The 22,908-nt window shown below is 35.9% G+C and overlaps 1 protein-coding gene across 4 annotated transcripts in view; it reads right to left on the bottom strand.

Moving 5' to 3' along the window:
- Positions 1–22,908, bottom strand: part of LOC136039321 (golgin subfamily B member 1-like) — a 283,865-nt gene that overhangs the window by 160,512 nt on the left and 100,445 nt on the right. For all 4 annotated transcript variants that reach the window (XM_065722941.1, XM_065722942.1, XM_065722940.1 and 1 more), the window contains 2 exons: positions 7,274–7,402; positions 3,717–3,887 (listed from right to left, as the gene is read on the bottom strand). In XM_065722941.1, coding sequence (XP_065579013.1) covers positions 3,717–3,887; positions 7,274–7,402 — 300 coding nt within the window. The remainder of the gene's footprint in view (positions 1–3,716; positions 3,888–7,273; positions 7,403–22,908) is intronic.

The following is a 22,908-nucleotide window of genomic DNA, read 5'->3' on the forward strand; positions in this document are numbered from 1 at the left end:
CCTATATTAGCAAAATAAGAGGTAAGCTCTAGCTGAACATCTACATCTTCTTGGACGGTTTTACCATCGATTATCAGCATTGATGGAACTGAAGGCCGAGGGGGAGTAGGTCTAAGAACTGAATTAATTAAATACCATGTCTTCCTAACATCCTTCCCACAATCAGAAAATTTCCTATGATAATACTGAGACTTTGCCTTCCGACACAAAGAACTAAATATACTCCTATAAGCCTTGAATCGTTCGTGATGAGCTAAAGATGGCGAAGCCTTGTAAAGCTTCCACAAATAATTTTTCCTTTTCCAGCTTTTATGGAGACCTGAAGTCATCCATGAATTCAGTGGTGCTATCCTTTTCGAAGTATGGTGCGCTGGATCCCGATTGCAAATTTCCAGGATTTCTTCTTTAACTAAGTCATAAAAGGAATAAAAAAAAGTGGTTAAAATATGAATCAGAAACCAAACTACACCACGGTACATCAGCCAGACGAGAATTAAGTAGACTTAGCTCAGTATCACCATAACGGAAAAATGGGAGATTAGATGTTGATGCTATACGCTGCGCTAGATCAGCACTCTTATATCGGGAAATAACGGGAAAATGATCAGAAATATCACTAACCAGCACCAAATTATCTAAGACATCTAATGACGAAAAATATTATCGATAAGAGACGCTTGTGTTTCAGTAACTCGGGTTGTGTATACAAACTGAAGGTAGAGTTCCCGAAGAGAGCATCATTGACAAAAAATCAATAGTTGAAGCAGAATTTTGATCCAGCAGGTTGAGGTTAAAATCACCCATAAGAATTAGTTCATAGGGATGTTTTTGGACTGAGTCCAAAACTTCTTCCAGAATTTTCAAAAACGAAGGAATAGATCCACTGGGGGACCTATAAACCAAACCCACAGCTAAATACTTACGCATTGATTTAATCTCAATAAATAGAGATTCAAAGATTCCTTCCTCATTTCTGCTCAAATCATTTCGGACATTATGTGCAAGACGATCAGCAATATAAAGCATATGGCCACCTCTCGCCATCTGTTTCCTATTCAGCCTCTCCATCCTATATCGTGGAATAACTAAAAGGATATCCTTTTTTGAATCCAGGAAAGTTTCACATAATCCTATAACATCAGGAATTCCATCACTAACGATCCGTTTCAGCCCATCAAAAGACGAGCAGAGTCCCTGAATGTTAAGATGAAACACAGAGAAAATATCACCTCGTTTAGAGGAGGCAGAACCATTTAATTGCGAAACATACTTACTTTTAAAAGCCAAGCTAGAATCATTATTCATCCGATTTCTACTTCCATTTGAATTATTAATAATATTTTCAATATCTAAAGGATTATTTTGTAAATCAAGTAAACGATCCCCCAAAGAGTTGATACCAGCCTGGCCACTAACAGAAATAGTCGATTTACTCATGGTGGATGGCAGTTCCGCCCCACGACCAAGCCCACCAGACCACAGGTATAAGGAAAAAAAAGTAAATAATATAATCAAGGTATGGATAAATAATGATAATAAAATCAAGGTAAGAATAAATAAGAAAGAAACAGGGAAAGAGAAGAAAAAAGAAACAAGGAAAAACTAAGAAATAAACAAATAATCAGCACTGGTAATGCAAACCATTCATTCATGATCATAATAATAATATCACCCGAACCATTATCATGCATTGACCTCACGCCAAGGAGTACTCCTCCCCCATTGAAAAGTAAAATCACTAAAACTCACAGTAAATGGGTTTGTTCTAATACTATACTGTTGGTGCAACAAAAATAGCAATACAATAAAAAAGACACAATATTTGTTGTAGCAGAAGATATCATTATATAAGTCACTATTATTATTTTTATTGCATCCGACCAAACTAACTCAACAAATAATTCAAGCAATACTTTTTCTTATCAAAACACAAAAAGTGTCCGGGCTTCCATAAACTTACTAACCAAAGAAAGAAAAAAAAAATCAGTCATGTAATCCAGTCCATAGAATTGCCCCGGCCATTTCCTTGCCTTCGCTGTCGTTGCGTTTGAATCAGGCTACTAATATCTGATGGGGTTTCATCAAACAAAAACATTTCCACTAACCCTTACTTAAGGCGACGAATACATAAAGATGGTGGTATGGATCTCGCAATCCAAGTTTCAAAACCTGTTTTTTCACGAATACTGGTTCGGATATCTAAAAGTTTTTTTCGAACTTCTCGGACAGACGGGGGAGAATCATTGGATATAAAAACATTCTCATTGCCCGTGATAGTTTTTCCACGAAGATTTCGAGCCTGTTTTAGAACTGCCACTTTCAGCTCCCTGTTCTCTATGATAACCTTTATCAGCTTTTTTCAGGCTTAACATCAGCTATCGTGTATTTGGGTACCTCATGGATTCCAAGGCATGACGAAATTATACTATCGAAAATCGCCTTAGCGCTTACAGTATCAATCGCTGTCACGTTCCATACTAAAATATTTGTATCAGTTTCTTTACTTTCCAACTTCATCATTGTATGCTTTATGCTAGATAACTGCGATTTCAGTAAAGAATTTTCATCAACCAGCACAGAAATGTGGCTCTTCAAATCATTGGCTTCTACCTCAAGGCTGTTCACTTTTGGCTTAATACCTTCCATCTCGAATTTCAATTCCAATACAGATTCTTCGATCTTAGAAATCCTTTGATCTAATCCTTTAAAATTAACATTCAGCTCATTTAACGTAGTTGAATTTTCTTTAAAAGTCTATAAAACTAGACTCAAACTATCAGCTAGTGACTTCAATGAGATTCCTTCAATAGGACTGGATGCGGGAAAAAACTCCTCAGATTTTTCCTTCTTCCTCTTTCCTCCCATTATACAAAATAGTAATTGAACTCCAAGAAAAAATAGACTGTAGAAATATACTACTACATAAAACTCCTTTAATTACTCACTTTGAGTAATATTGGCATCTGAATCTATCAAAAAAAATTTCGACATCAAATTAACCTTGCTGAACACTAAATGAATGGTCCGACGCAAAGCAGGAGTATTTACCTCGAATGCATTCTTGTTTTATCAAAACTTTGTGAGAGTAAATCCGGTTTAAGATGTTCACTGAATGAATGCTATATGTGAACTGAAAAAAGATACGATTTTAAAGAGTTTATCACTTCGTATGACTATTAAGTCTGATAATCTATTGCAATGCTGATTTCTGCTATTGCATTACATATATGTATTATTAAAGGTATTATTATGCTGTAACTTATTTTTTGTTGTGCTTTCTTTTTTCTAGATGTGTTACATATAAGTTTTGCTTATTTAAATTGTGAGAGCTGACCACTTTCGCTCTATGCATAAATCAATGGAACAGAGCATATTTCATATTTTTCTTTGTGTCGAAATTATCAGCTAGAAAACTATTCATTTTTTTTCTTGGATGGCTGAGATTCAGTACTAAATTGGATAGCATCACTCAGGATTTGGTAGGATACAATTATGCTAAACAGAAAATATAAACAAATTCCGAATCTGGCAGCCTTTGTTTGTAAAATATATTCCACAAGCCCCCCCCCCCAACAAAATCTTAACAATTCAATTTTTTTTCTTTTGTTTAATCCTCAGTTTTTGTTACTTCTGATTATAGGTCATTTCCTAAGCAAGCTTTTTTACACACCGCGAAAGAAGCAGTGAATGAAATGGTAAACGTTAAAAATATTTACGGCTTTAGTGGTATCTTCGACTCGTACTTCTGCCTTTGCATTCTTACGATTTCGATCTTGATGTTTATGTAATGTTCCCATATGGTCGCTGATATGAACTGAATTGGGCGCAGACTTTGTCCTACGCACAGGTATGGCACTCTTTTTGTTTGCAGGTTTTTTTGTACTTCCCTGCAAAAATTAGAGGTTAGTTTTTTATCGTAAAATATTCTGTATAAAAGTGAAATAGTCACATAAGTTATCGTTCTGAACATGAGACTTCAAAAACCACAATTTCGAAATTCCAGACTGGCTTTCGGAAATACTGACTTCGTTCTTATGATTTACATGGATTTCCACTTTTTCGTAAAATTGTAATAACAGAAGTTGTATTTCCATAACAACTCAAATCTTAACGGACAGTTAAATACTGTGGATATTAAAAACAGCATAACAAATAGATAAATATGAGTCAAAGTCTGATTCACTCTGCACTGAACCCGAATTAGCATAGACCTTTGCCAAAAAAAAAAAAAATGTGCAATTCGTAATTTATTTACTGATTGAAAACTGGCCCTTGTTTATTTTTCTTTTTATGGTTTCAACAATTTGCATTTCATAGGGACCAAAATTCCTGAGCCGCAGATTAAGAATCAGAGTAACATTTTTCTTTTTTTTTTTACTCTGGACTAGAACTAGGAGTGACTCCGAAACCAAGCTAACCCACGAAACCAAAAATTTCATAAACTGAAGACATGAAGTTTTTGGAATACTGGAAACAGAATTTCTAAGTTTTCGGGGTGCTCCGTCAAATTTACCTAAAGGGCTGAGTTGAAAATTTCATAAAATTTGTTCGGTTTTATTTTATAAAATGTCCCCAAATATAAAATAGAAGCTTCGTTGCATAAGTGCAGAACGAACATTTTTTTTAATATTTTGAGTGGTCACGGGTCAATTCAAGTGAAGTGTACAAGAGCGGGGTCTTTTGATTTTCGCTCCCTCGAAAGTCAATTTTCATACGATTTTCCCAAAGCGTCTTATTTATTTTTGTCATACAATTAGTTTTGTCTATTTTTCAGACTAAGCCACTTCCTCTCCCTAAACTGAACAGCCACCATTTATTGTTTAGAAACGGCATAAATTAGCCACAAGAAAACTCTATTTTCAATGCATACTATAAACAGGAGCCAGCGGCATAGCTGGGAGTGAACAATATGGCTAAATTTTAAAATTAGCACATAAAATTATGTTACATAATCTTAGAATTTGACTCTGAAACGTAGGAAGCGTATGTATCATGTCATTCTGAGGAAGGCAAATTTTTAGCGTATAAAAACTTAAAAAAAAAAGATGAAGTACGTGACTAATGGATTAATAGATGATATTTCAGGTTAAACCGTTATAATATCAATACAGCATAGGAGATGAAGGTGCCCCGTAATATTTTTGGACCCATCACAGCTGGTGTTCTATGAAGTAAATATTCCTTCCCAAACGCAACCGGTGTATTTTAACTCTTTCCACTTTCTCTCTCATTTTCGGAAAAAGTATGAGCTATAGAACCTTAGCTGTTTTGGCAACGAGGCTAATTTACATCCAAGCCAAACTATACATTTAGAATACTGGAAATGAATGAGAAGTAGATGGTGCTAGTGATACACATTACGAGTGGGAAACAGCAATTAGTACATTTCACAAATATTACCAGGCACAATTTGAGAGCAACAGATCAAAAGGGATTATGTGACACTTATATTAAACTTGAGATTTCACCCAACCATTTTAAAACCATAAACATAATTTATACTGCAGTGACTATTTTGATTCTCAAGGTAATATTATACGCTTATTTTTCCAAATTTGTCATATTTCTCAGTTGCATGCAGAGTTAGTAGCTATAGAATTAAGCTGTTGGTACAATGATTGCTTCTCCTATTTGTTTATATTTCCAAAAGTAATTCTTTTCATCTTGGCTTGTTCGCTCTCTTGTAAGATTAGTTTACTGTATCAATGAAGGCCCACGCACATTAATAAAACTAAAGTACAAAATATGTTCAGTAATACCACACTTCACACCCACAAACACAAGTTGAAATCACATTCTTGATCGGCAAGTTATTAGCATCCAGCTTTCCCATTTTCATGATTTAGTTACTATATTTCAAACAGTTCGTGGTAGCGAAATGCAAGCAAAGATCAACTAAATGCAACGAGCACACTTGTATTTTCGTTTAATAGCTTGCTTAAAAACGGAGAAAGGTTTACACTTTAACACTTCACAAAAAGGGTTAGGCCTACACTTCACAAAAAGGATCAAAATTGCATTATGTGCATTTTGTTTGTGTTTAAAGAGTCGGGCAAAATTTTCGAAAGAGGGGGAGGGGGTCAAACCCATTTACACCCCCCCCTCCCTGGAGACGCCTTGAATGGAAATAATGAATGAATGCACAGATTGAAAAGTATTCCTACAAAAATAGTTTCAGTCGACGAATGGCTTGCAGCTGTGAGAGTCTCATCAAACTTATTCACAGATGACCGCAGTGTGAGGGCCGAACGATGAAACTGAGCTGTAGAGAAGGTAAGTTGGAAGTGATGTGTATGCATGGCGATCCCTCCAAGTTTAAAATCCCATGAAAATTTGTACCCATAAAATAATATTGTGGCATCTGGCCCTCCTTCACCCCATAAAAAAATACTCCCACCCTCCTTTACAAAGGTTGGAATGGTACGGATTTTCTTCTTTTTTTTCGTGGTCCGGTTGTCTAATTTTTCAGTTAGGGAAAATATGGGCCTACTCACAGAGGAATTACAGATAAAGTATGCAAGTGTACCAGCGTTTTTTTTTCTAATGGGAGGAAGCGTGACTTTCTGCTTTGTACTGAATTTGAAATAATTGCAGAAGTTCTGCTAAATTCCTACTACGACCAAATGTTTCGTGGTTTGTAGCGATTTTATTATGAGGGGGGGTTTTGGGGGAAAGGGCCACTAAACAGCATAACTATCCGGGTCAGATTTTATTTTCTCTTTCAGGTATTGTTTTCAGGTTGGAGTCAAGTGGTTTCATAGTTACCAGCCAACCAGGCAAAACTCAATACCCAATAGCCGAAACTATTCAAAGGAGTCATTTATCTTTAAGAGGAAACCCGACCATTATTATAATTTCTTTTTAATTGAAACGGAGGGACAAGGCTCATCAAGAAGGATATAATGAACATAAACAATTGGCGTTATCGTACTATAGAAATATACATCGTGTAAGAGTAAACCTCCAGTTTAAACTTTGATTTTCAAGTACAATGTTTTGAACACGATCCTATTGGTTAGAGTTTGAGGCTAATCCAATCAAAATACTGAACAATTACAGAGTGCAGTGTCAAGACCACTGAAAAGAAAAGAAAAAAAGAAACAAATAAACGCACGATACACGAGTAGTGATAGAATAGTCTGTATAGAAAGAAACAGCCTGGAATAAAGAAAGAAACTATAGATAAAAAACAACTGTAAAGCAAGGAATACATACATAAACAATTAAAAAAACAACTGGCCGCAACTCTTTAACAGAACAAAGCAGTAACTACCTTAGCTATGAGAGCTCTTTCTCTCCACTCCTTGTTCGTTTGATTTAGGCTGATGTTTCTTGCCAGAGTGCTGTGGTGCTGATACCGAAGGGGAGCCAACTTTGATTCAGCTTCATTCAATCGGGCCGTCTAGAATTTAAGATGCATAATTAAAATCAGACTTCACCCGTTTCATCGCGTGACTCAACATTGTTTCACTAGTTATGTTGATCATGTTATAGCAAACTTCCTTGGAAGATGATCTATCGTGAGAAGCGGTTATTTTAATGAAAAGATAGTTTGCAGTTAAAAAACAATTCTATCTTCAAAAAATGATCTCTTTTCACCCTTTCTTAACATGAGATATGTACTAAAAGAAACGAGGTTTTGAATATGGTTGGTTGTGGCTTATCTAATGAAGTAAAACCATGCATGTTTCTAACACATTCATTTAGTTGCATGTGTATTTTTCATCCACGCTGCGATTTGTTTTGATAAGGGGACCGGGCAATTATTTTTCAAAACAAGAAAAACAATTGACTAGTAAGATGGTTCCGAGAAATTAAGGGGAAATTACAAAATCCTGAGATTTCATTAAAGATAACACGCGCCGTAAGCCCCTCCCCCTCCCCCATGGTGCCTAGTTCCGAGCGTGGTTTAAAGTTTATTGCTTATTTTTTTACCAAGTAGTTTTGAAGCTCTGAAGGTTTGAACTAAACAACAAAAGCATTAATAATAAAACTTATTATTTCAGAAAACAGACAGGCATACCCAGGAAAATACTCAGAAGGTAAGCAAAGAGGATATTCAAAAGAATATTCTTAGGAGCAAGAACTAATATTAATGGGTTAGTAATACATTTTAAACGAGAATTACATTTTCTACTCTTCGGTTTAAACAGTAGAGCTTCATAATGACGTCCGATTTATGATTGCTCTTTTTAAGTGTTCCAACTAAAATTCTAATTCATTTTTTTTTCTTTTACCCTGGGCCTAGAAAACAAATAAACTGATATGGAATATCGGAAAGAAAGGTTCAATACTTTGAGATGATAGTTGCGAACCGTCAGTAGATTGATAGTAACAGAATTGCATCAGAAAGAACCTTAACAAACAATAAAAATAGTTGGCTTTTTTGACCCTTGAACTTATGGATTTTTTTAACAGTTACTATCAATCATAGATGACTTTACTATCAATGGCTGAAAAAAGGAGATAGTTCCATAGCTTCACGATTTCACAGCATAGACAATGATTAATCAATGACAGCTTGAGCAGCCATTATGTTACCAATTAAAAATTTTGCCTCTTATAATGATCGGTACCCTTATACTTGAGTCACCTGTAGATTCTCATGCCAAGTGAATGTGAATACCTTTTGGGTTTACATAGTCACCATTGGTTATTTGCGAGGTTTTATTCCACTAACTCAAACAGTTTAAAACTTAAAACTTTTTGAATATCTCCGCTGTTTACTTTCAATCAGTGTTGCCAGATCGTGAACTTTGAAAAACAAGCCAAAAATAAGCCAGACATTTTTTGCCCAAAATCTAACTTTACTTTTAATGAACTGGCCGAATTGCATTTGAACATTTTGTATGCTGAAGTTACACAGACATATTTCTTTGTCCCTAAAATTATCACAGCTAAAGCTGAGATCTTTTATGATTTGACATATGGTACTCAGTAAATATATAATAAAAAAAAAAGTAAAAAACGAAAGTCATCTAAAATTGTAAAGACTTAATATGACTTTAACCGTACCCGTTACTTTTAACGGTCCTGATGGAGCAGATTTTTGATGAGCATACTAAATAGTCCATGGGACATTTACTTAAAGATGTTCCCGCCTACTCGACTATCTTCTTCTTGAAGATAAATTGGGCTGAAATTGAATCATAAAAGGTACACTGAGAAGAGACTTCAAGACATTATCGTCAGGTGAAAGCTTCACAAAATAATTTCATACATCAAGAGTCATATGTGTTGCTATATCTGTCAGTGGCCACCGATTTTGTGCAGGTTTTCTTTTTCTTTTTTTTGGAGGGGGGAGACCTAGATCCACGCAAATAAGGCAAACTAGACGAAAATTATAGAAAACCTTAGGGGAAACTATAAAACAGTCCCAAAAAACACTACGGGTACCGCACACATCCTGAGGGGCCAGCCCATGTCAATTTGTGAAAATTTAAGAGAGGTCAAAATTTATTTTTTTAAATGTGGGAGAGGGGGCAAATCTGTCGTTTTTTTTCATTTTTTCCAGTGAAAATAACAAAAAAAAGGATATTTTCCAATGAAAGCTGGAAAATGATTTGTTATTTCGATCCACCATTATTTTCAATTTGTGTTGAATTTCTTTGTTTTTTTTTCGAAATTCCCATGATTTTGTTTCCATCACAAATTTTCATTGTTAAAATAAACCTAAATAATAGTAGCTTCCTACCTTACTTGCCTCCAATTTGGGGCAAAATCTGATTTACAAAATCTCAGCCCTTCTTCTTAAATTAGTAGTTTCTCAAACACTGTGGTTTTTTAGTCCTTTAATGTTAACAGGCAAAAAAGGTTTGGCCCTCTGACGAATTTTTTTTTGATAGAATCAGTTGAGCAAAATCATGATCAACTTGCGGTATACGACTTGTTCTGTTCGTGAAGGTCGAAGGCCCTCGCTGCCACCTGAGCGCAGCTAGGGCCGGTGCCACTTGCGGGATGGATAGTACTTGTACGCTTTCAGATCTTCTTTGGATTGACCTTAATAGGGAAATTGTTTGATAAGAGCACAATTCCAGATAAGCTGCTTTCTAGATCCATTGTCCTTGACTTAACTAGGCAAAATCTTGTCATTTCTTGGGGTTCATTTCCTGCTCCAGGATCACAACCAAAACCCCCGAAATGCTTTTCTGACTCGTAAAAACGTAATAAAAATTCATAAAAACATTTTTTCACGATTTTTGAGTTTTTTTTGTAATCCCTCGAAAAAAATATCCCCAAACCCAAACAAGAATCTTGGACACGGCCTCGCTCTTAACTGATTGGTTTCACTAACAGCTAAATTATCCTCTAATACCATTACACAGTGACATGTCTTTTTTCGTTCTCACACGTGGTTGTATCATTGGTAGTGGATCACCTCAAATGGATCAGAGAAGGCTTTCAAGATCATCGGTTTGTCTGTCCTTTAGGTAGGTGTTTTGACGGGCTACCTTAAAAGAAGCCAGCTATTGTATACTACTGAGTCAAAAAGCCAACAGAAAATTCCTATACACCATGTTAGTGTCCAAAGATGTGTGTGATAAATCTCCGTCAGCATGTCTACGAAATCTATGCCCCCCATATGACGGTTGTGCTCATACACAATGGCTGGCCTAGAAACTTCGACCCTGGAAATAGCTTTGACTTTTCAGCGTCATAATGCATCCTGTGGCATTATTCTTCCATGCGTCGAAGCCAAGCAAACCATGTTGTTATCTAACCAATTCACTAAAATAACACCGGAAGAAATGTCAGTCCTGTCTGACACTTATCTCTCTTTTTCTTTGTTTCACAATCTATGAGGGCAGGAGCCCTTCAGTTGGACATTCTTCAACTTACCAGCACATAGAAATTCTTTGATTTTGAGCAAACTCACTAGTTTCAAGCTCAAAACCAGTTGTCAAAGAAAATCTCGTAGTTCATTTTCTCTGGTAAGGAGCTCATTAGATATAAAAGTATGTTGCCTCCGACTCCAAAATATGGCCCTATGACGTCTTGAACCAGAATGCCCTTGATAAACTTCAAAATCATGCACACAACCTGAAATGCCAGCTCTTGTGAACACTTTTTTTAACCACTTCCTTCTTTTTTTGGACAGCTATTGTCTCAAGTCAACTGAATGGTATTCATTGGGGTTGACTTCAAGAAATTTGAAATGTATATGACCCATGACGGTTCAAATCTTTTATAGCTTGTCAGATCCTTGTTCTACAGCTTTCTTAGCTCTATTATTGAAATGGTTGGAAGGTAGTTACCATTCCTAAATTTCAACTTTAGATTAACTTTAGATACCACTAGATGAGGATCTTTGCTTAACAACAATGGCAGCGCTCCAATACACTCTAGTATCTTATGCCGATTCTGCCAGTTTTCAGTTTATAAAATGAGTAGAAATCTTTATTTCATAAAAGCAAGCATTCTTTAACCTTTATCTTACCCTGCTATCATTCATCATCCATCAGCCCCGAAAAACGCAAAACGATGAATCAAAGAAAAAAAAATTAATGAATCCTATAGGATAAATAAAAAACAAACGAAACCTAGAAACAACATGGAAATCTCCTAAAGAGTGGAATTCAACTCCGTGATATTTTGGCTCTATGTCCAAGGCCTGTCAATTCAGCATATATATATATATATATAGAGAGAGAGAGAGAGAGAAAGAGAGAAATATATATATATATATATATATATATATATATATATATATATGTATGTATATATATATATATAAATACACGCTCCTCCTCCAACCTAATCTATTCAAGGCCTCCCTCTTTAAACCCTCCCAAGAAGTTCCCATTTCCTTTAAATCTTTATTTATGATATTCGGCAATCTGTCATCCTTCATCTGCAGAACGTGGACTAGCCATCTCAACCTTTCTTCCATTATAACCCTAGAAAGTGGGGTTGAACCACATTTTTCGTACAACCTACTATTTGAAATACGGTCAGTCAGCCGGGTACCCAGAACAATCCGTAAGCAATTTCTCTGGAAGACATCTACTAAATTGTCATCTGCTTTTCGGAGCGCCCATCTTTAAGAGCCATATTTGACCCCTGTCATCACTGTACCTTTGAATATTCTAATCTTGGTTTGTAGACTAATCTTTCTATTCTTCCAAACTTTTTTTAACTGTAAAAAAAAACTGAGCCTTAGCTATTCTACTTTTAACATCTTCACTGCTCCCACCGTCTTTACTAATAATACTACCAAGGTAAGTGAAGCTGCCAACCTGATCAATCTTTTCGTTACCCAACGTCACCTTTTCATCTTCACTTATTCCTAGCATTAGCGACTTAGTCTTCTTCACATTAATTTCCCAGCCTATTCTAGCACCCTGAACTCGTAAAACCTATAAAAATTCATTCATTTTGCTCACACTTTCATCTAATATGCTTAAATCATCAGCATAATCTAAGTCCAAGAGCGTTTTTCCTCCCCATTTGATTCCGTCATTCCGATTGCAAATTAAAAAGGTTGCAAATTCAAAAGCTAATGGAGGGTAATTAAACCCCTCCCACGCCTGCCATTTCCCCAAACAAATTCAATAAAATTTTGAGATAGGTATTTTGCTCAATGTAGTTGAAAGATCCGGATATTATGTCTTTGAGGATGACAACCGACCTAGAGCCCTCAGAACAAGGGTTGCAATTTATGGCCTGGAGGCATATACGAATTGTATAGAAAAGGGGTCATATAGACTTAGGATGGGGCTTATTTGATATCTATCTGATAGAAATTTAGAGATTACCATTTGTTGTCGCAGAAACTTCGAAAAGACCTTATTCGATTGGAAATTGCAAGGACTAGTCCCCTTTTTAGTAGTCAAAAAGTGATTGAAGCGCAACTAGCCCCCGTCCTATGCCCATCATTTTCCCAAACACATCAAATCTAAATTTTGGGATTGCAATTTTGTTCAATGTAGTTGAAAGGTCCAGAAATTTGTCTGATTGAATCATTTTGAACGTCCTGTTGATCGTGTTAACGGATACTGGAAGTCTCATTGAAAGCCTAAGGAAGCCAATTTTTGACATGTAAGGGCCCTAAGGTTTATATTAAGATAGCTTCCAATACCTTTCAAAACTTTTTTATTCTTAAAAATGGCCGTAGAACTTCCGATTCCAATCAAATGAGCCCCATTCGAAGTTTATACGACCACCCATTCCATACAAACGTTATATCCCTCGGGCCATAAATTACAATTCTTACCCCCGCGCTCTAAGGAGTTTTGTCAGCCCTTGAGGTATTGTTATATGTTTGAAATGTTTGTTAACAAATTATAAACAACTTTAATTCATATTTTTAATAAACAAATTCAAAATCGTATATTAACAAAATACGACTGAAATGTTTTCCTCTTTTTTACTTTCATAAATACAAATTATTAAAATGTTAAGAAGAAATGTCAGTATATGTCACTTTAACTGACAATCCATGGTCATTTGTTTCTTGTTTTTTGTTGTTTTTCTTTATTGTAAAGAGCGGGGTGTTTTTTTCGTCTTGAGAAGGCATTGGGGTTATCAGCCTTACTCATGTTAATTTTTACTCCTTTTGGGTTTGACTCGGCTGTTTATTGTAATTTCTGCTCGTTTTGAGTTTCATGTATTTATTAAAAGTGGTTTGTAGTAGTTTTACGCTTGGAAGATTTTTTGACTTTATCTTTGCTCATTCTTGGCTTAATGGAGCTTTACATTTCTTTGAAAAACTTGTCTGGTGAAATATTTTTTTTAATTTATTGCAAAAAAGAACTTTTTCTTTAATTCCTTCACTTAGTGAACTGTAATATTCTTGCCCTCAATTCTCCAGTTAGTGATTGTCAAATATTTACTCTTAAAACCAAAACCACTGGCTACAGTTAGAAATTAAGAAAGTCAGTGAACTTAGCACAATGGCAAAGTTCATTGTGATTGACAGCAATTGACAAACACTAACAGGAAGTTTAATCAACTTGACGTGTGCTAAATCAGGTAAGTTTTGGCAAAAATATAAACAGCGAAGCAAAATAAGCCGAAACCACTAAATAGCCCTAATTACAAATATGAAAGAAATAAAATTCTCATAAAAATAAAAATATTTGTAGCTTACATATTCTTAACTAAAGAGTGGAGGAAGGGCTAAAATGGAAGGGAAATTTCCTAAACTTAAAGGGCTAAACTTTCCTTTATCAATGAATTGAAATTGTCGTTTTTTTTCAGAACAGTAAGTAGAGGCAATTTGGTAGGGGGATCAGGGACCAGGGGGTCATTTGCACCTCTCATTAATTTTTTGCCTCCTATATTAGAAAAAGTGTCTTATGGGGGCATTTTTATTTTTTCAAATGCATTTTTTTATACTTTCGTGGAAAAACTGAAAAATTGCCCCTTCCTAGACTTTGGAAAATACATTTTGCCCCCTCCCTCGCTACCTTTTGCTAAATTGGTATCGCTGATAACTGATAACAACAAGGGAAGTTTGCATTCTGAGCCTATGACGAATTCAAACATGCCTTTACTCGGGGATGGGTTCCAGAAAATCAAGTTTCGAAAACTGAGAAGATGTACGGATTTCCAAAAGTGTTGCAAACACACACCTGCTTGAACAATTTTCCAAAAGAAAGCACAATAAGACCTATGGGTCTGAACGCCTCCTACAGACAAGCCAAGACCGGGGTTTTTAGGAAGTTTCAGAGCAAAGTTTTTTGAGCGTTAATTCCTCTTCAAATAATGATTACTTGCGTGCCTAGTAGCTGGAGACGGCCAAAGAGTAGTATTTACTTCCCTAGAGGAAAACTAACTTCCGCTATTTAGTACTTGTGCAATCAAAGAGCTACCCAACAGTAAACAAAAGTCTAATAGTTGGCAAAATAAATAAACGCAAAAAGAGTTGATTTATCATGACAATTCTGATTAAGTAGGCTACAATTTGACACGTTTAAAGACTCTTATCGGAAGTCTTAGTAAATTAAAAAAAAATTACAGGAACATGACAAAATGCCTCCAAAAAGGGAGTGATCTAGATGAATAGAGCACCAGCCAATTCAGTATATAAGAAAATCTTGAAGCAGAACTTTTAAGCTCCAATCTACAAAACTATGATTTTTTTTCATTTCCGAGTAAATGGTCCTTTTGCCGGGAGTCAGTGTTGAACCACTTGTCTTAGAATTTCCGCAGTGGAGAAGGATATTTTAATTTATTTTTATGCATATCCCAAATATACAAAATTCATTGTTTTAGATTTGTTAATCAAAGAGCATTAGCATAAGAACACTTGCATAGTTTTAGAACAAGAGTTAAAACCCACGAAGCGACACAAACTTTACATAAAGTAAACAGTGAATTTCCAAATGTCTGAGAACTCCAAAATTGCAACCAACATAAACACAAATATGTGTATTTTTCCCGAGAGGAATGGTTCCGGGTCCGTGTATTTTTAGTTGTTTTCTCACCTGGTGATAGTACCAAATCAGTGACCTCAGACAATCGAAAGATGGTTCTTTCAAACGGGCATTTTAACTTATACTGTGCTTTTTAAGTAAAACAGACACAGCATAGAAAAGTGCCTATTACTGCCATTATGAAGCACAAGACAATAATTTCGGCACGAACTGGGTCAACATGTTCTCCAGCAAAAGTTTCAAGCCGGCCAGATGGACCAACTATGCTTTTAACGGTAATGAAAAAATGGAGAAACAGAAGAAAAAAGAAGAGAAATCAGTATTTCCCATGCAATAAACTGATTTTCGTTGTTTTTCAATGTGCATTGGCTATAATTTTCCTTTAAGGAGTTTTCAGCAATGATAATTCTAATGACATACTTTTCATTTCGATCCCACGCCATTCTGGAGACGGTTTTCGACTCTTTTTCGATATTCCTCTGAATACAATTAAAAAAAACTTTTTACTGTTACTACTTCTACTAAAAACTCACCGCACCCCCAAACCACCTGAGGCATACATAGCTACGCATGCTCCTCCTCAATCCCAATCTACTCAAAGCTACCCTCTTTAAACCTTCCCCAGAAGTTCCCATTTCAACTAAATCTTCCCATACCACATACTCCCATCCCATTTGGGGATGACCTGCTTTTCGACTGGCCTTAGACGGTTGGCCGACAAGGAATATCTTTGATGATTTGTCATCCTTCATCTGCAGAACATGTCCTAACCATCTTAGCCTTTCTTTCATTATAGTCCTAGAAAGCGAGATTGAACCAGATTTTCCGAACAGCTTACTGTTTGAAATAAGGTCAATCAGTCGGGTACCCAAAGCGACCCGTAGGCAATTTCTCTGAAAAACATCTAGGAAATCCTCTTCCTGACTGCGTCAGGAAGAGGGCTATAATCAACATTGACCCTTTACTGAAAACTACATGTGTCTTAAACAGTCCTTGTCAAGAACTAATAAAATTAAACTGAATATTTGATACATCATGAAATTAATTGCTGAAAACTCAGCATTTCAAGATTTTGTTTTACTGTAATTTTTATTTTCAATATTGTAATAAGTGCAAAAGCAAATCTTTGTAATATAATTTGTTTCCAGTAAAGCACAAATGAGGTAGTAGGCTTTAAACTTATACAATTAGGAAAGGGGGCAGTAGCCAAACTCTTGTCTATAGTAATTTTTGTTCGTTTTAACATTGATTTGCATGTTCAATTTGAGTTTTCCTCGCTTTCATATTCATTTATTGGTTTATATTTGTATATGTTGTTTGTTTATTTTTTTATGATTTTCTAATTAATTTATGTACGTTTAGGGTTTCATGTATTCTTTAATAGTAATTTTTGACGGTTTTAAGTTTGAATTTTTATAGGCATTTGTTTCTGCTGATCTTCAGTTTAAAATGGCCTTATTTTTCTTTGAAAAACTTCTTTTTTAGAAAGTTTTTTTTTAATTACTACTTTAAAATGATAGGACCTTCGCTAAAGCTCTTCTGTCAGCTGATTCAAACGCTTGCTTGCTTGCTTTATTTACAGCATCTCTAAGTCTAAAATGTGTCCTAATACGAAGTAATTTGCTTCCTACAAAAACCAAGCTAATGCCTCTATGATAACTGCACTCACTCTTATCACCTTCCTTATAGAGGGTTTTAATTGGAGCTCTCCTAAAATCGCTAGGTACTTCCCCTTTATCAAATATCTTATGCCTAGTCTTCAGTAACTCATCCTTAACTTCATAACCACCATATAAAAAAAAAAAACTCATTTATTACCCTATCAGCACCTGTGGCCTTAGTACTTTTTTAATATTTTTAGTGCTGTTACGAATTCCTTCTCCCAAAGCAAATCCTCCTTCACATCCAAAGTGTCATAACCTTTTAATTATTTTCTATATCTTTTCTTGCAATTATATTACGGTTTAGCACATTCGGAAAATGTTCTTCCCATCTCTCTTTAACTCTTTCCTTATCATTAATTATTCCAGTCTTTAACTGGGAAATTTTGAGATTGACAATTCCCTCCTAATTTATTAGCATGTAAGCAGGGAACAATATTTCACTATTATGCCACCTGGCTGCATCTTCGATATCTTCGGCAATCTTATCCATGACTTCCACTTCACACATCCTTAATTCATATTTTATGGCTTTCTCCACTTCCTTTACATTTCTCTTATTCTTCATAAGATCTATCCCTCAAATGATTCTTGTAGAAGCCTCTCCTCCCCACTATTCAGCATGAAGTATTTTCAATAATACTCCTAGCTGTGTTTCTAAGACACCTTCAGCGACTTCACAAACCATTTTCCTAGATTATTCAATCCATCTTCTACATTGTCAAATTTTAGACTCTCCAATTTAGTATTCAGCTGTTTTTGGAAAGTTTCTCTCCAATTCTCCTCCTAGAGTCTGCCACCAATATAGCTTCCCGGAATGTAATTTGAACTTTCAAAATTTCAGCTTTAGATTAACCCTAGACATTACAACATGCTGATATCTACTTTTAGCATTAATAATAGTACTTATATATACCCCAGTATCTTGTAAAGATCCTGAGATTAACTGAATTAATAGCTACCATTCCCAAGTCAGCTAGAAATGACAATTCTTTTTCACTGGTTTCACAATATTTTTTTTATGTATTTTAATTGTTGATTACTATGGGCCGTGGCCCGCTGTAGCAGCTATTGGCTAAACTTAAGCTACGTGTTGCTGATGTGGTTTGAAGATCATTATCTGATGATGCGATTTGGCAAAATAAAAGGTAACCCACCCACTACATACTAAAAAATTATTTGCTCGCTTTGAAAGGACATGATGGTACATCGTGCTATTAGTTGACCTGTACATCATTGACTGTGCATGACTGGCCAGCAAAAACATGAAAATGTTTATCTAACGGTTGGCTCATTTTCGGCAGATACATAAAACACCTACATTAAACAATATATCATAAACCAACTAAAAACAGAGGAGTCGACCACTTTCCGCCATCTTGTGTACATCTCGGAGCACCACCTATGCTTTACAATTCCGCCACGCATGACACAGTTACATGAGGCTTAGCAAAATATTGCCATATGCCACCTGGTGTACATGATTTCTCAAAGTCGGCAACACCCCGCTAAAAACTGTAAAACCAGTATTATTAGCATTAACTTTAACTTACTAGCTTTTTCCTGGTCATAATAGGTCATACTATTAATTTATTAAATGTGAACCAAATTGAAAGCTTTTGTCGCTTAGATGAGTAATTCAAGTATAATTTGAAGTCAAATTCACGTGCAGGCTTACTAAACATCAATACTAGCTATAATCATTTTCCACCAATCGCTTTCGCTTCCTCTTTTGTAAGTAGCCCTAATTGGTTCACAGTGATGATGGCTGGACATTGATTTTCAGCTAAGCACATGTTAAGACGGCCTTATAAGAAATCATATACCGTTAACCCCTATAAAAAATTTAATCCAAATTGCATAGTTCAATTTTTAAAATAAACATTCACTTATGATTGTAAACGAAAATTATTTCTTTGCCTTTTTGGGTCGATCGTTCATGTCAAAGCGCGTGCTTGAACTTATTTATAGCATTTTACAATTTGTTTGTATTTATTTTTGTCCTTGTGTAAAATCCTGCCAAGTAGTGGCAAAACGCCCTAGATACTGTTGATTTTGTTGTTGTTGTTTTGTTTTTTTTTAAACCGGATGTTGTTGTTTTTTTTCTTTTACACTAAACGCCAATCACGCATCGTTGGTGAAAGACAATGTCAGAAATGTATTTAAAGATAATAGAATATAATTTCCGCATACGGTGGTAACTCAGCATCAACTATACAAAGGAGGTAAGTGCTGAGCCAGAGGCGTTCAGAGGGGGGGGGTGCCTCAGGGCTTTACCCCCTTCCCACTTTTTGAACTTCTGGGTATTATTAAATAGCTATTTTTATTTTTCCTCTCGAACACACTGCTGCACCAGTGCCTGCACTGATCAGTTCTTTCTGCTAAGTTTTTACTGTTTTTTAAACAGTTTGTAGTCTTATGTGTTTGCCTTGACCCTTGAACCCCTTGGCCCGAGAAGAGAGAGGTCGCTGGAAGAAGGGAGTGGACATTCTTCTAGAAGTCACTGACTGATGCTACATAAATTCTATTATTTATAAGTAACAGTCAGTTTTTCGCAGTTTGACGCCCTTCACCAGGAAAATCTGATCCGGTTGATATGGGTGTTCAAGGGAAGATCAGCTGAGAACTGAAATCTAGAACAAGTTCATTACCTCCCTTGATGGCTTCATTTTTAAAAATGAATGAAGGATGACGTAAGTGCAGAAGAGGCTAGTGCTGAGCCACAGGCGTTCACAGGGGGGGGGGTGCCTCAGGGCTTTACTCCTATCCCACTTTTTGAACTACTGGGTGCTTCTTGTTCAAATTATTAAATAGCTATTTTTATCTTTCATCTCGAACACACTTGCTATTTTTTAAACAGTTTGTAGTAAAATCTGTTTTTTAACCCATTGAACCCCTCTGGCCCAAGAAGAGAGAGGTCACTGGAAGAAGGGGAGTGGACATTCTTCTAGAAGTCAGTCATTGATGCTACATAAATTCTTTTATTATAAGTAACAGTTTGTCTTTCGCAGTTTGACGCCCTTCCGGTGAAGGGATAGCGAAGGATGAATGGGATCCTTGTTCTTCAATTCAGCAGCAAGGGCTGTTGCGTCGCCGGATAAGTAGTGCAGGTTATTTGTCAGGCTATCTATCATAGTATTATTAGTACGCTGGGTGCAGATAAGATGTTAAAAGTAGAATATAGAGGGCCCAATGTGTTTTTTCGTAGTTGAAAAAAATTTGGAACAATAGGCAGATAAATCTGCGAACAAAGATTAGAATAATGAAAGCTTCAGTGATGACAGTGTTCAAGTAAGGTTTTGAAGCGTAGGCGCTCCGAGAGACAGAGGAGGATTTGCTAGATGTTTTCCAGAGAGATTACCTACTGATTACTTTGGTTACATGTCTGACTGACCGTATCTAAAACAGTAAGCTGTACGGAAAGTTTGGTTCAATCCCACTTTTTAGGGCTATAATGAGAGAAGGGTTGAGATGGCTAGGACGAGTTCTGCGAATGAAGAATGACATATTTCCAAAGATCGTCCTTGTCGGCGAACTATCAACGGCAAAACAAAAACAGGTCGTCCCTGAATAGGGTGGGGGGATGGCTAGATATTTTCAGGAATCGTTGCCTAGGCCGATAGGACCACAAATTTCGTGGGGTAGGGCGTTAGAGGCCCTAATAAATATCGAAACGTTTTTAGCCTATAGTCGGTCTAAAACTTACATCTGCATGCTCTTGCACCAAGGGAGCCCCAATACATAAAAGAGGATGGAAAAAATTAGCTCGCCCAAAAATGAGGCCCCAAAAAAGGACAAAAAACCTTTATACTTTCAGACGGTAAGAAACATACATGCAAAAGTTTCGGGACCAAGAAGACCCAGGCTCATGAAAAGTTATATCCTTTGAAGTTATATCCTCAAGCACTTGGTCAAAGAGGACACCAATGCACAAAAAATAGAAAAAACTAGTGCGCTCAAAAACGGTACCCCGAAAGAAGCCAAATACATAAGAGAGCGTATTACAATAAAAATAACAAAGTAATTTTCAGCCAGTGAAACCAAGAAGAAAAATACAATCCAAGACTTCCTCTCAACCGTTTGCAGTGCAAAAATAAAAATAAAAAATTAGATGTAAGTCTATGGGACAGTATAAAAAGACATATCTTAAAAAAAGGAAAACTTTAGACAAGAAAAAGTTTTTCTAAACGACCGGAAGCTTAAATTCGAAAGTGCCTCATCCAAGAGGACAGTGACAAGGGGGAGCATAGACTCCCCAAAATGGGCATTAAAATGTTGTTTTTTTTCTCAAACCGGCTTCAAGCTTATATTCGTAAGTTCTTGATCCAAGGGAACTGGATTGGATCGGATTAACGACCCTTCTTGACTATTAAAATCCTTGTGTCGACCCAATCAAGTGGGTCCAAGGGAGCTCCAATGGACATCCCAAAATTTCAAAAGTATTGGTTCTCCGATAAATGGATAAAAAAAGGGTAGCAGATTTTTTTTTTTCTTCAATCGTCTGGAAATTTACATATGTGGGTTCTTCGGCCAAAGAAACCTCTGCGCAAGAAAAAAAAACTGAAAAAGACTATGGTTAGCCAAAAATGGGGACTAAGACAAGGGCCATAATTTTTTTTCCGACTGCTTAAGATATACATCCGTATATCTCAGGGCCAAGTGATGTCTAATGTATAAAAACAATGTTAGTTAGGGGGCAAAGACCCTGAAGTAATGGAAGCAACTGGTTTTTTTCGAACAGCTTAAAATTCGTATCCAAAGGGAAAAAGAACAACAAAAATGTTAGTTTCGGCGCCACTTCCATCAAGATCACTCAATGCAATCATCCAACTATCGCAAAAATAGCCAAGTAAAGGCGGTTCGATAAAAAATGCCTGGTTTGTTAGCTGCTTTTATACTGCATGACGACATTCGTATATGGCAAATTAGATTAATGTCTGAGTTTTCACGCCTTTATTTAAGTCATCGGAATCTGTAGGAGAAATTTAATAGTAACTAGGGGTCAAGAGCGAATTAATGAAAGGAAAATTACAGAGATCCGTGAAATTTGGTTTCTGGTTCATGCATCCGGTTGAGATCTTTCGGGTCGGAGGTGTGATTTTTTTTTTTTTTTTTTTTTTTTTGGCCAAGTTCGTTACATATCTGAACGTAAGTTGGACTTAGTAGTGCATAACGTAATCAAAACACATGTTTTGGTACTTGTATGATATAGGCCTGACCTAATATTCAACATCTAAGTAGAACTCTCTGAGGCTCAATCATAATGAAATATTCCTACTTTACTACTTTTTGAAATATAATACTTTAGAAACAAATTTGGGCTATATTTTTGCACATTAGAGGGGGGGGGCTTAAAGTATGGCGAGTCTGCATGCATAATGTGTTGGGTATAATTATTCTGCATATTATCAATAGGAATTGTTTTCTAACTTCACACTTTCCACATACTTTACCCCCCCCCCCTTATGTGCAAACATATAGCCCAAATTATATATTTCTCTTCTGTTCTGTCATTTCTCTTTGTTTTGTCTCATGCTAAGCTGAAAAACTAACGAAAAAAATGGTTCTACAATGCGTCAATGTCAATGGATGAACAAATTGAGTGGTTGGGGCTATATCATACAAGTACCCATATTTTTTATATTTTTAACATGTTTGTTAATGTAAGTTGGACGTAGTAATGCATAAAGTGATTAAAGCCCATATTTTTTACGCTTTTAACGTTTTTCTTAATGCAAGTTTGAATAAAGTAATCAAAGTGCAAATTTTTTATACTTTTAACGTATTTTTTAATGTAGTTTGGCCGTAGTCAAAGCACATAATTTTTTTTTATACTTTTAACGTGTTTTTTAGTGTAAGTTGGAGTTAGT

This window comes from Artemia franciscana, chromosome 19 (assembly GCF_032884065.1).
Source record: "Artemia franciscana chromosome 19, ASM3288406v1, whole genome shotgun sequence".
NCBI classification, from domain to species: domain Eukaryota; kingdom Metazoa; phylum Arthropoda; class Branchiopoda; order Anostraca; family Artemiidae; genus Artemia; species Artemia franciscana.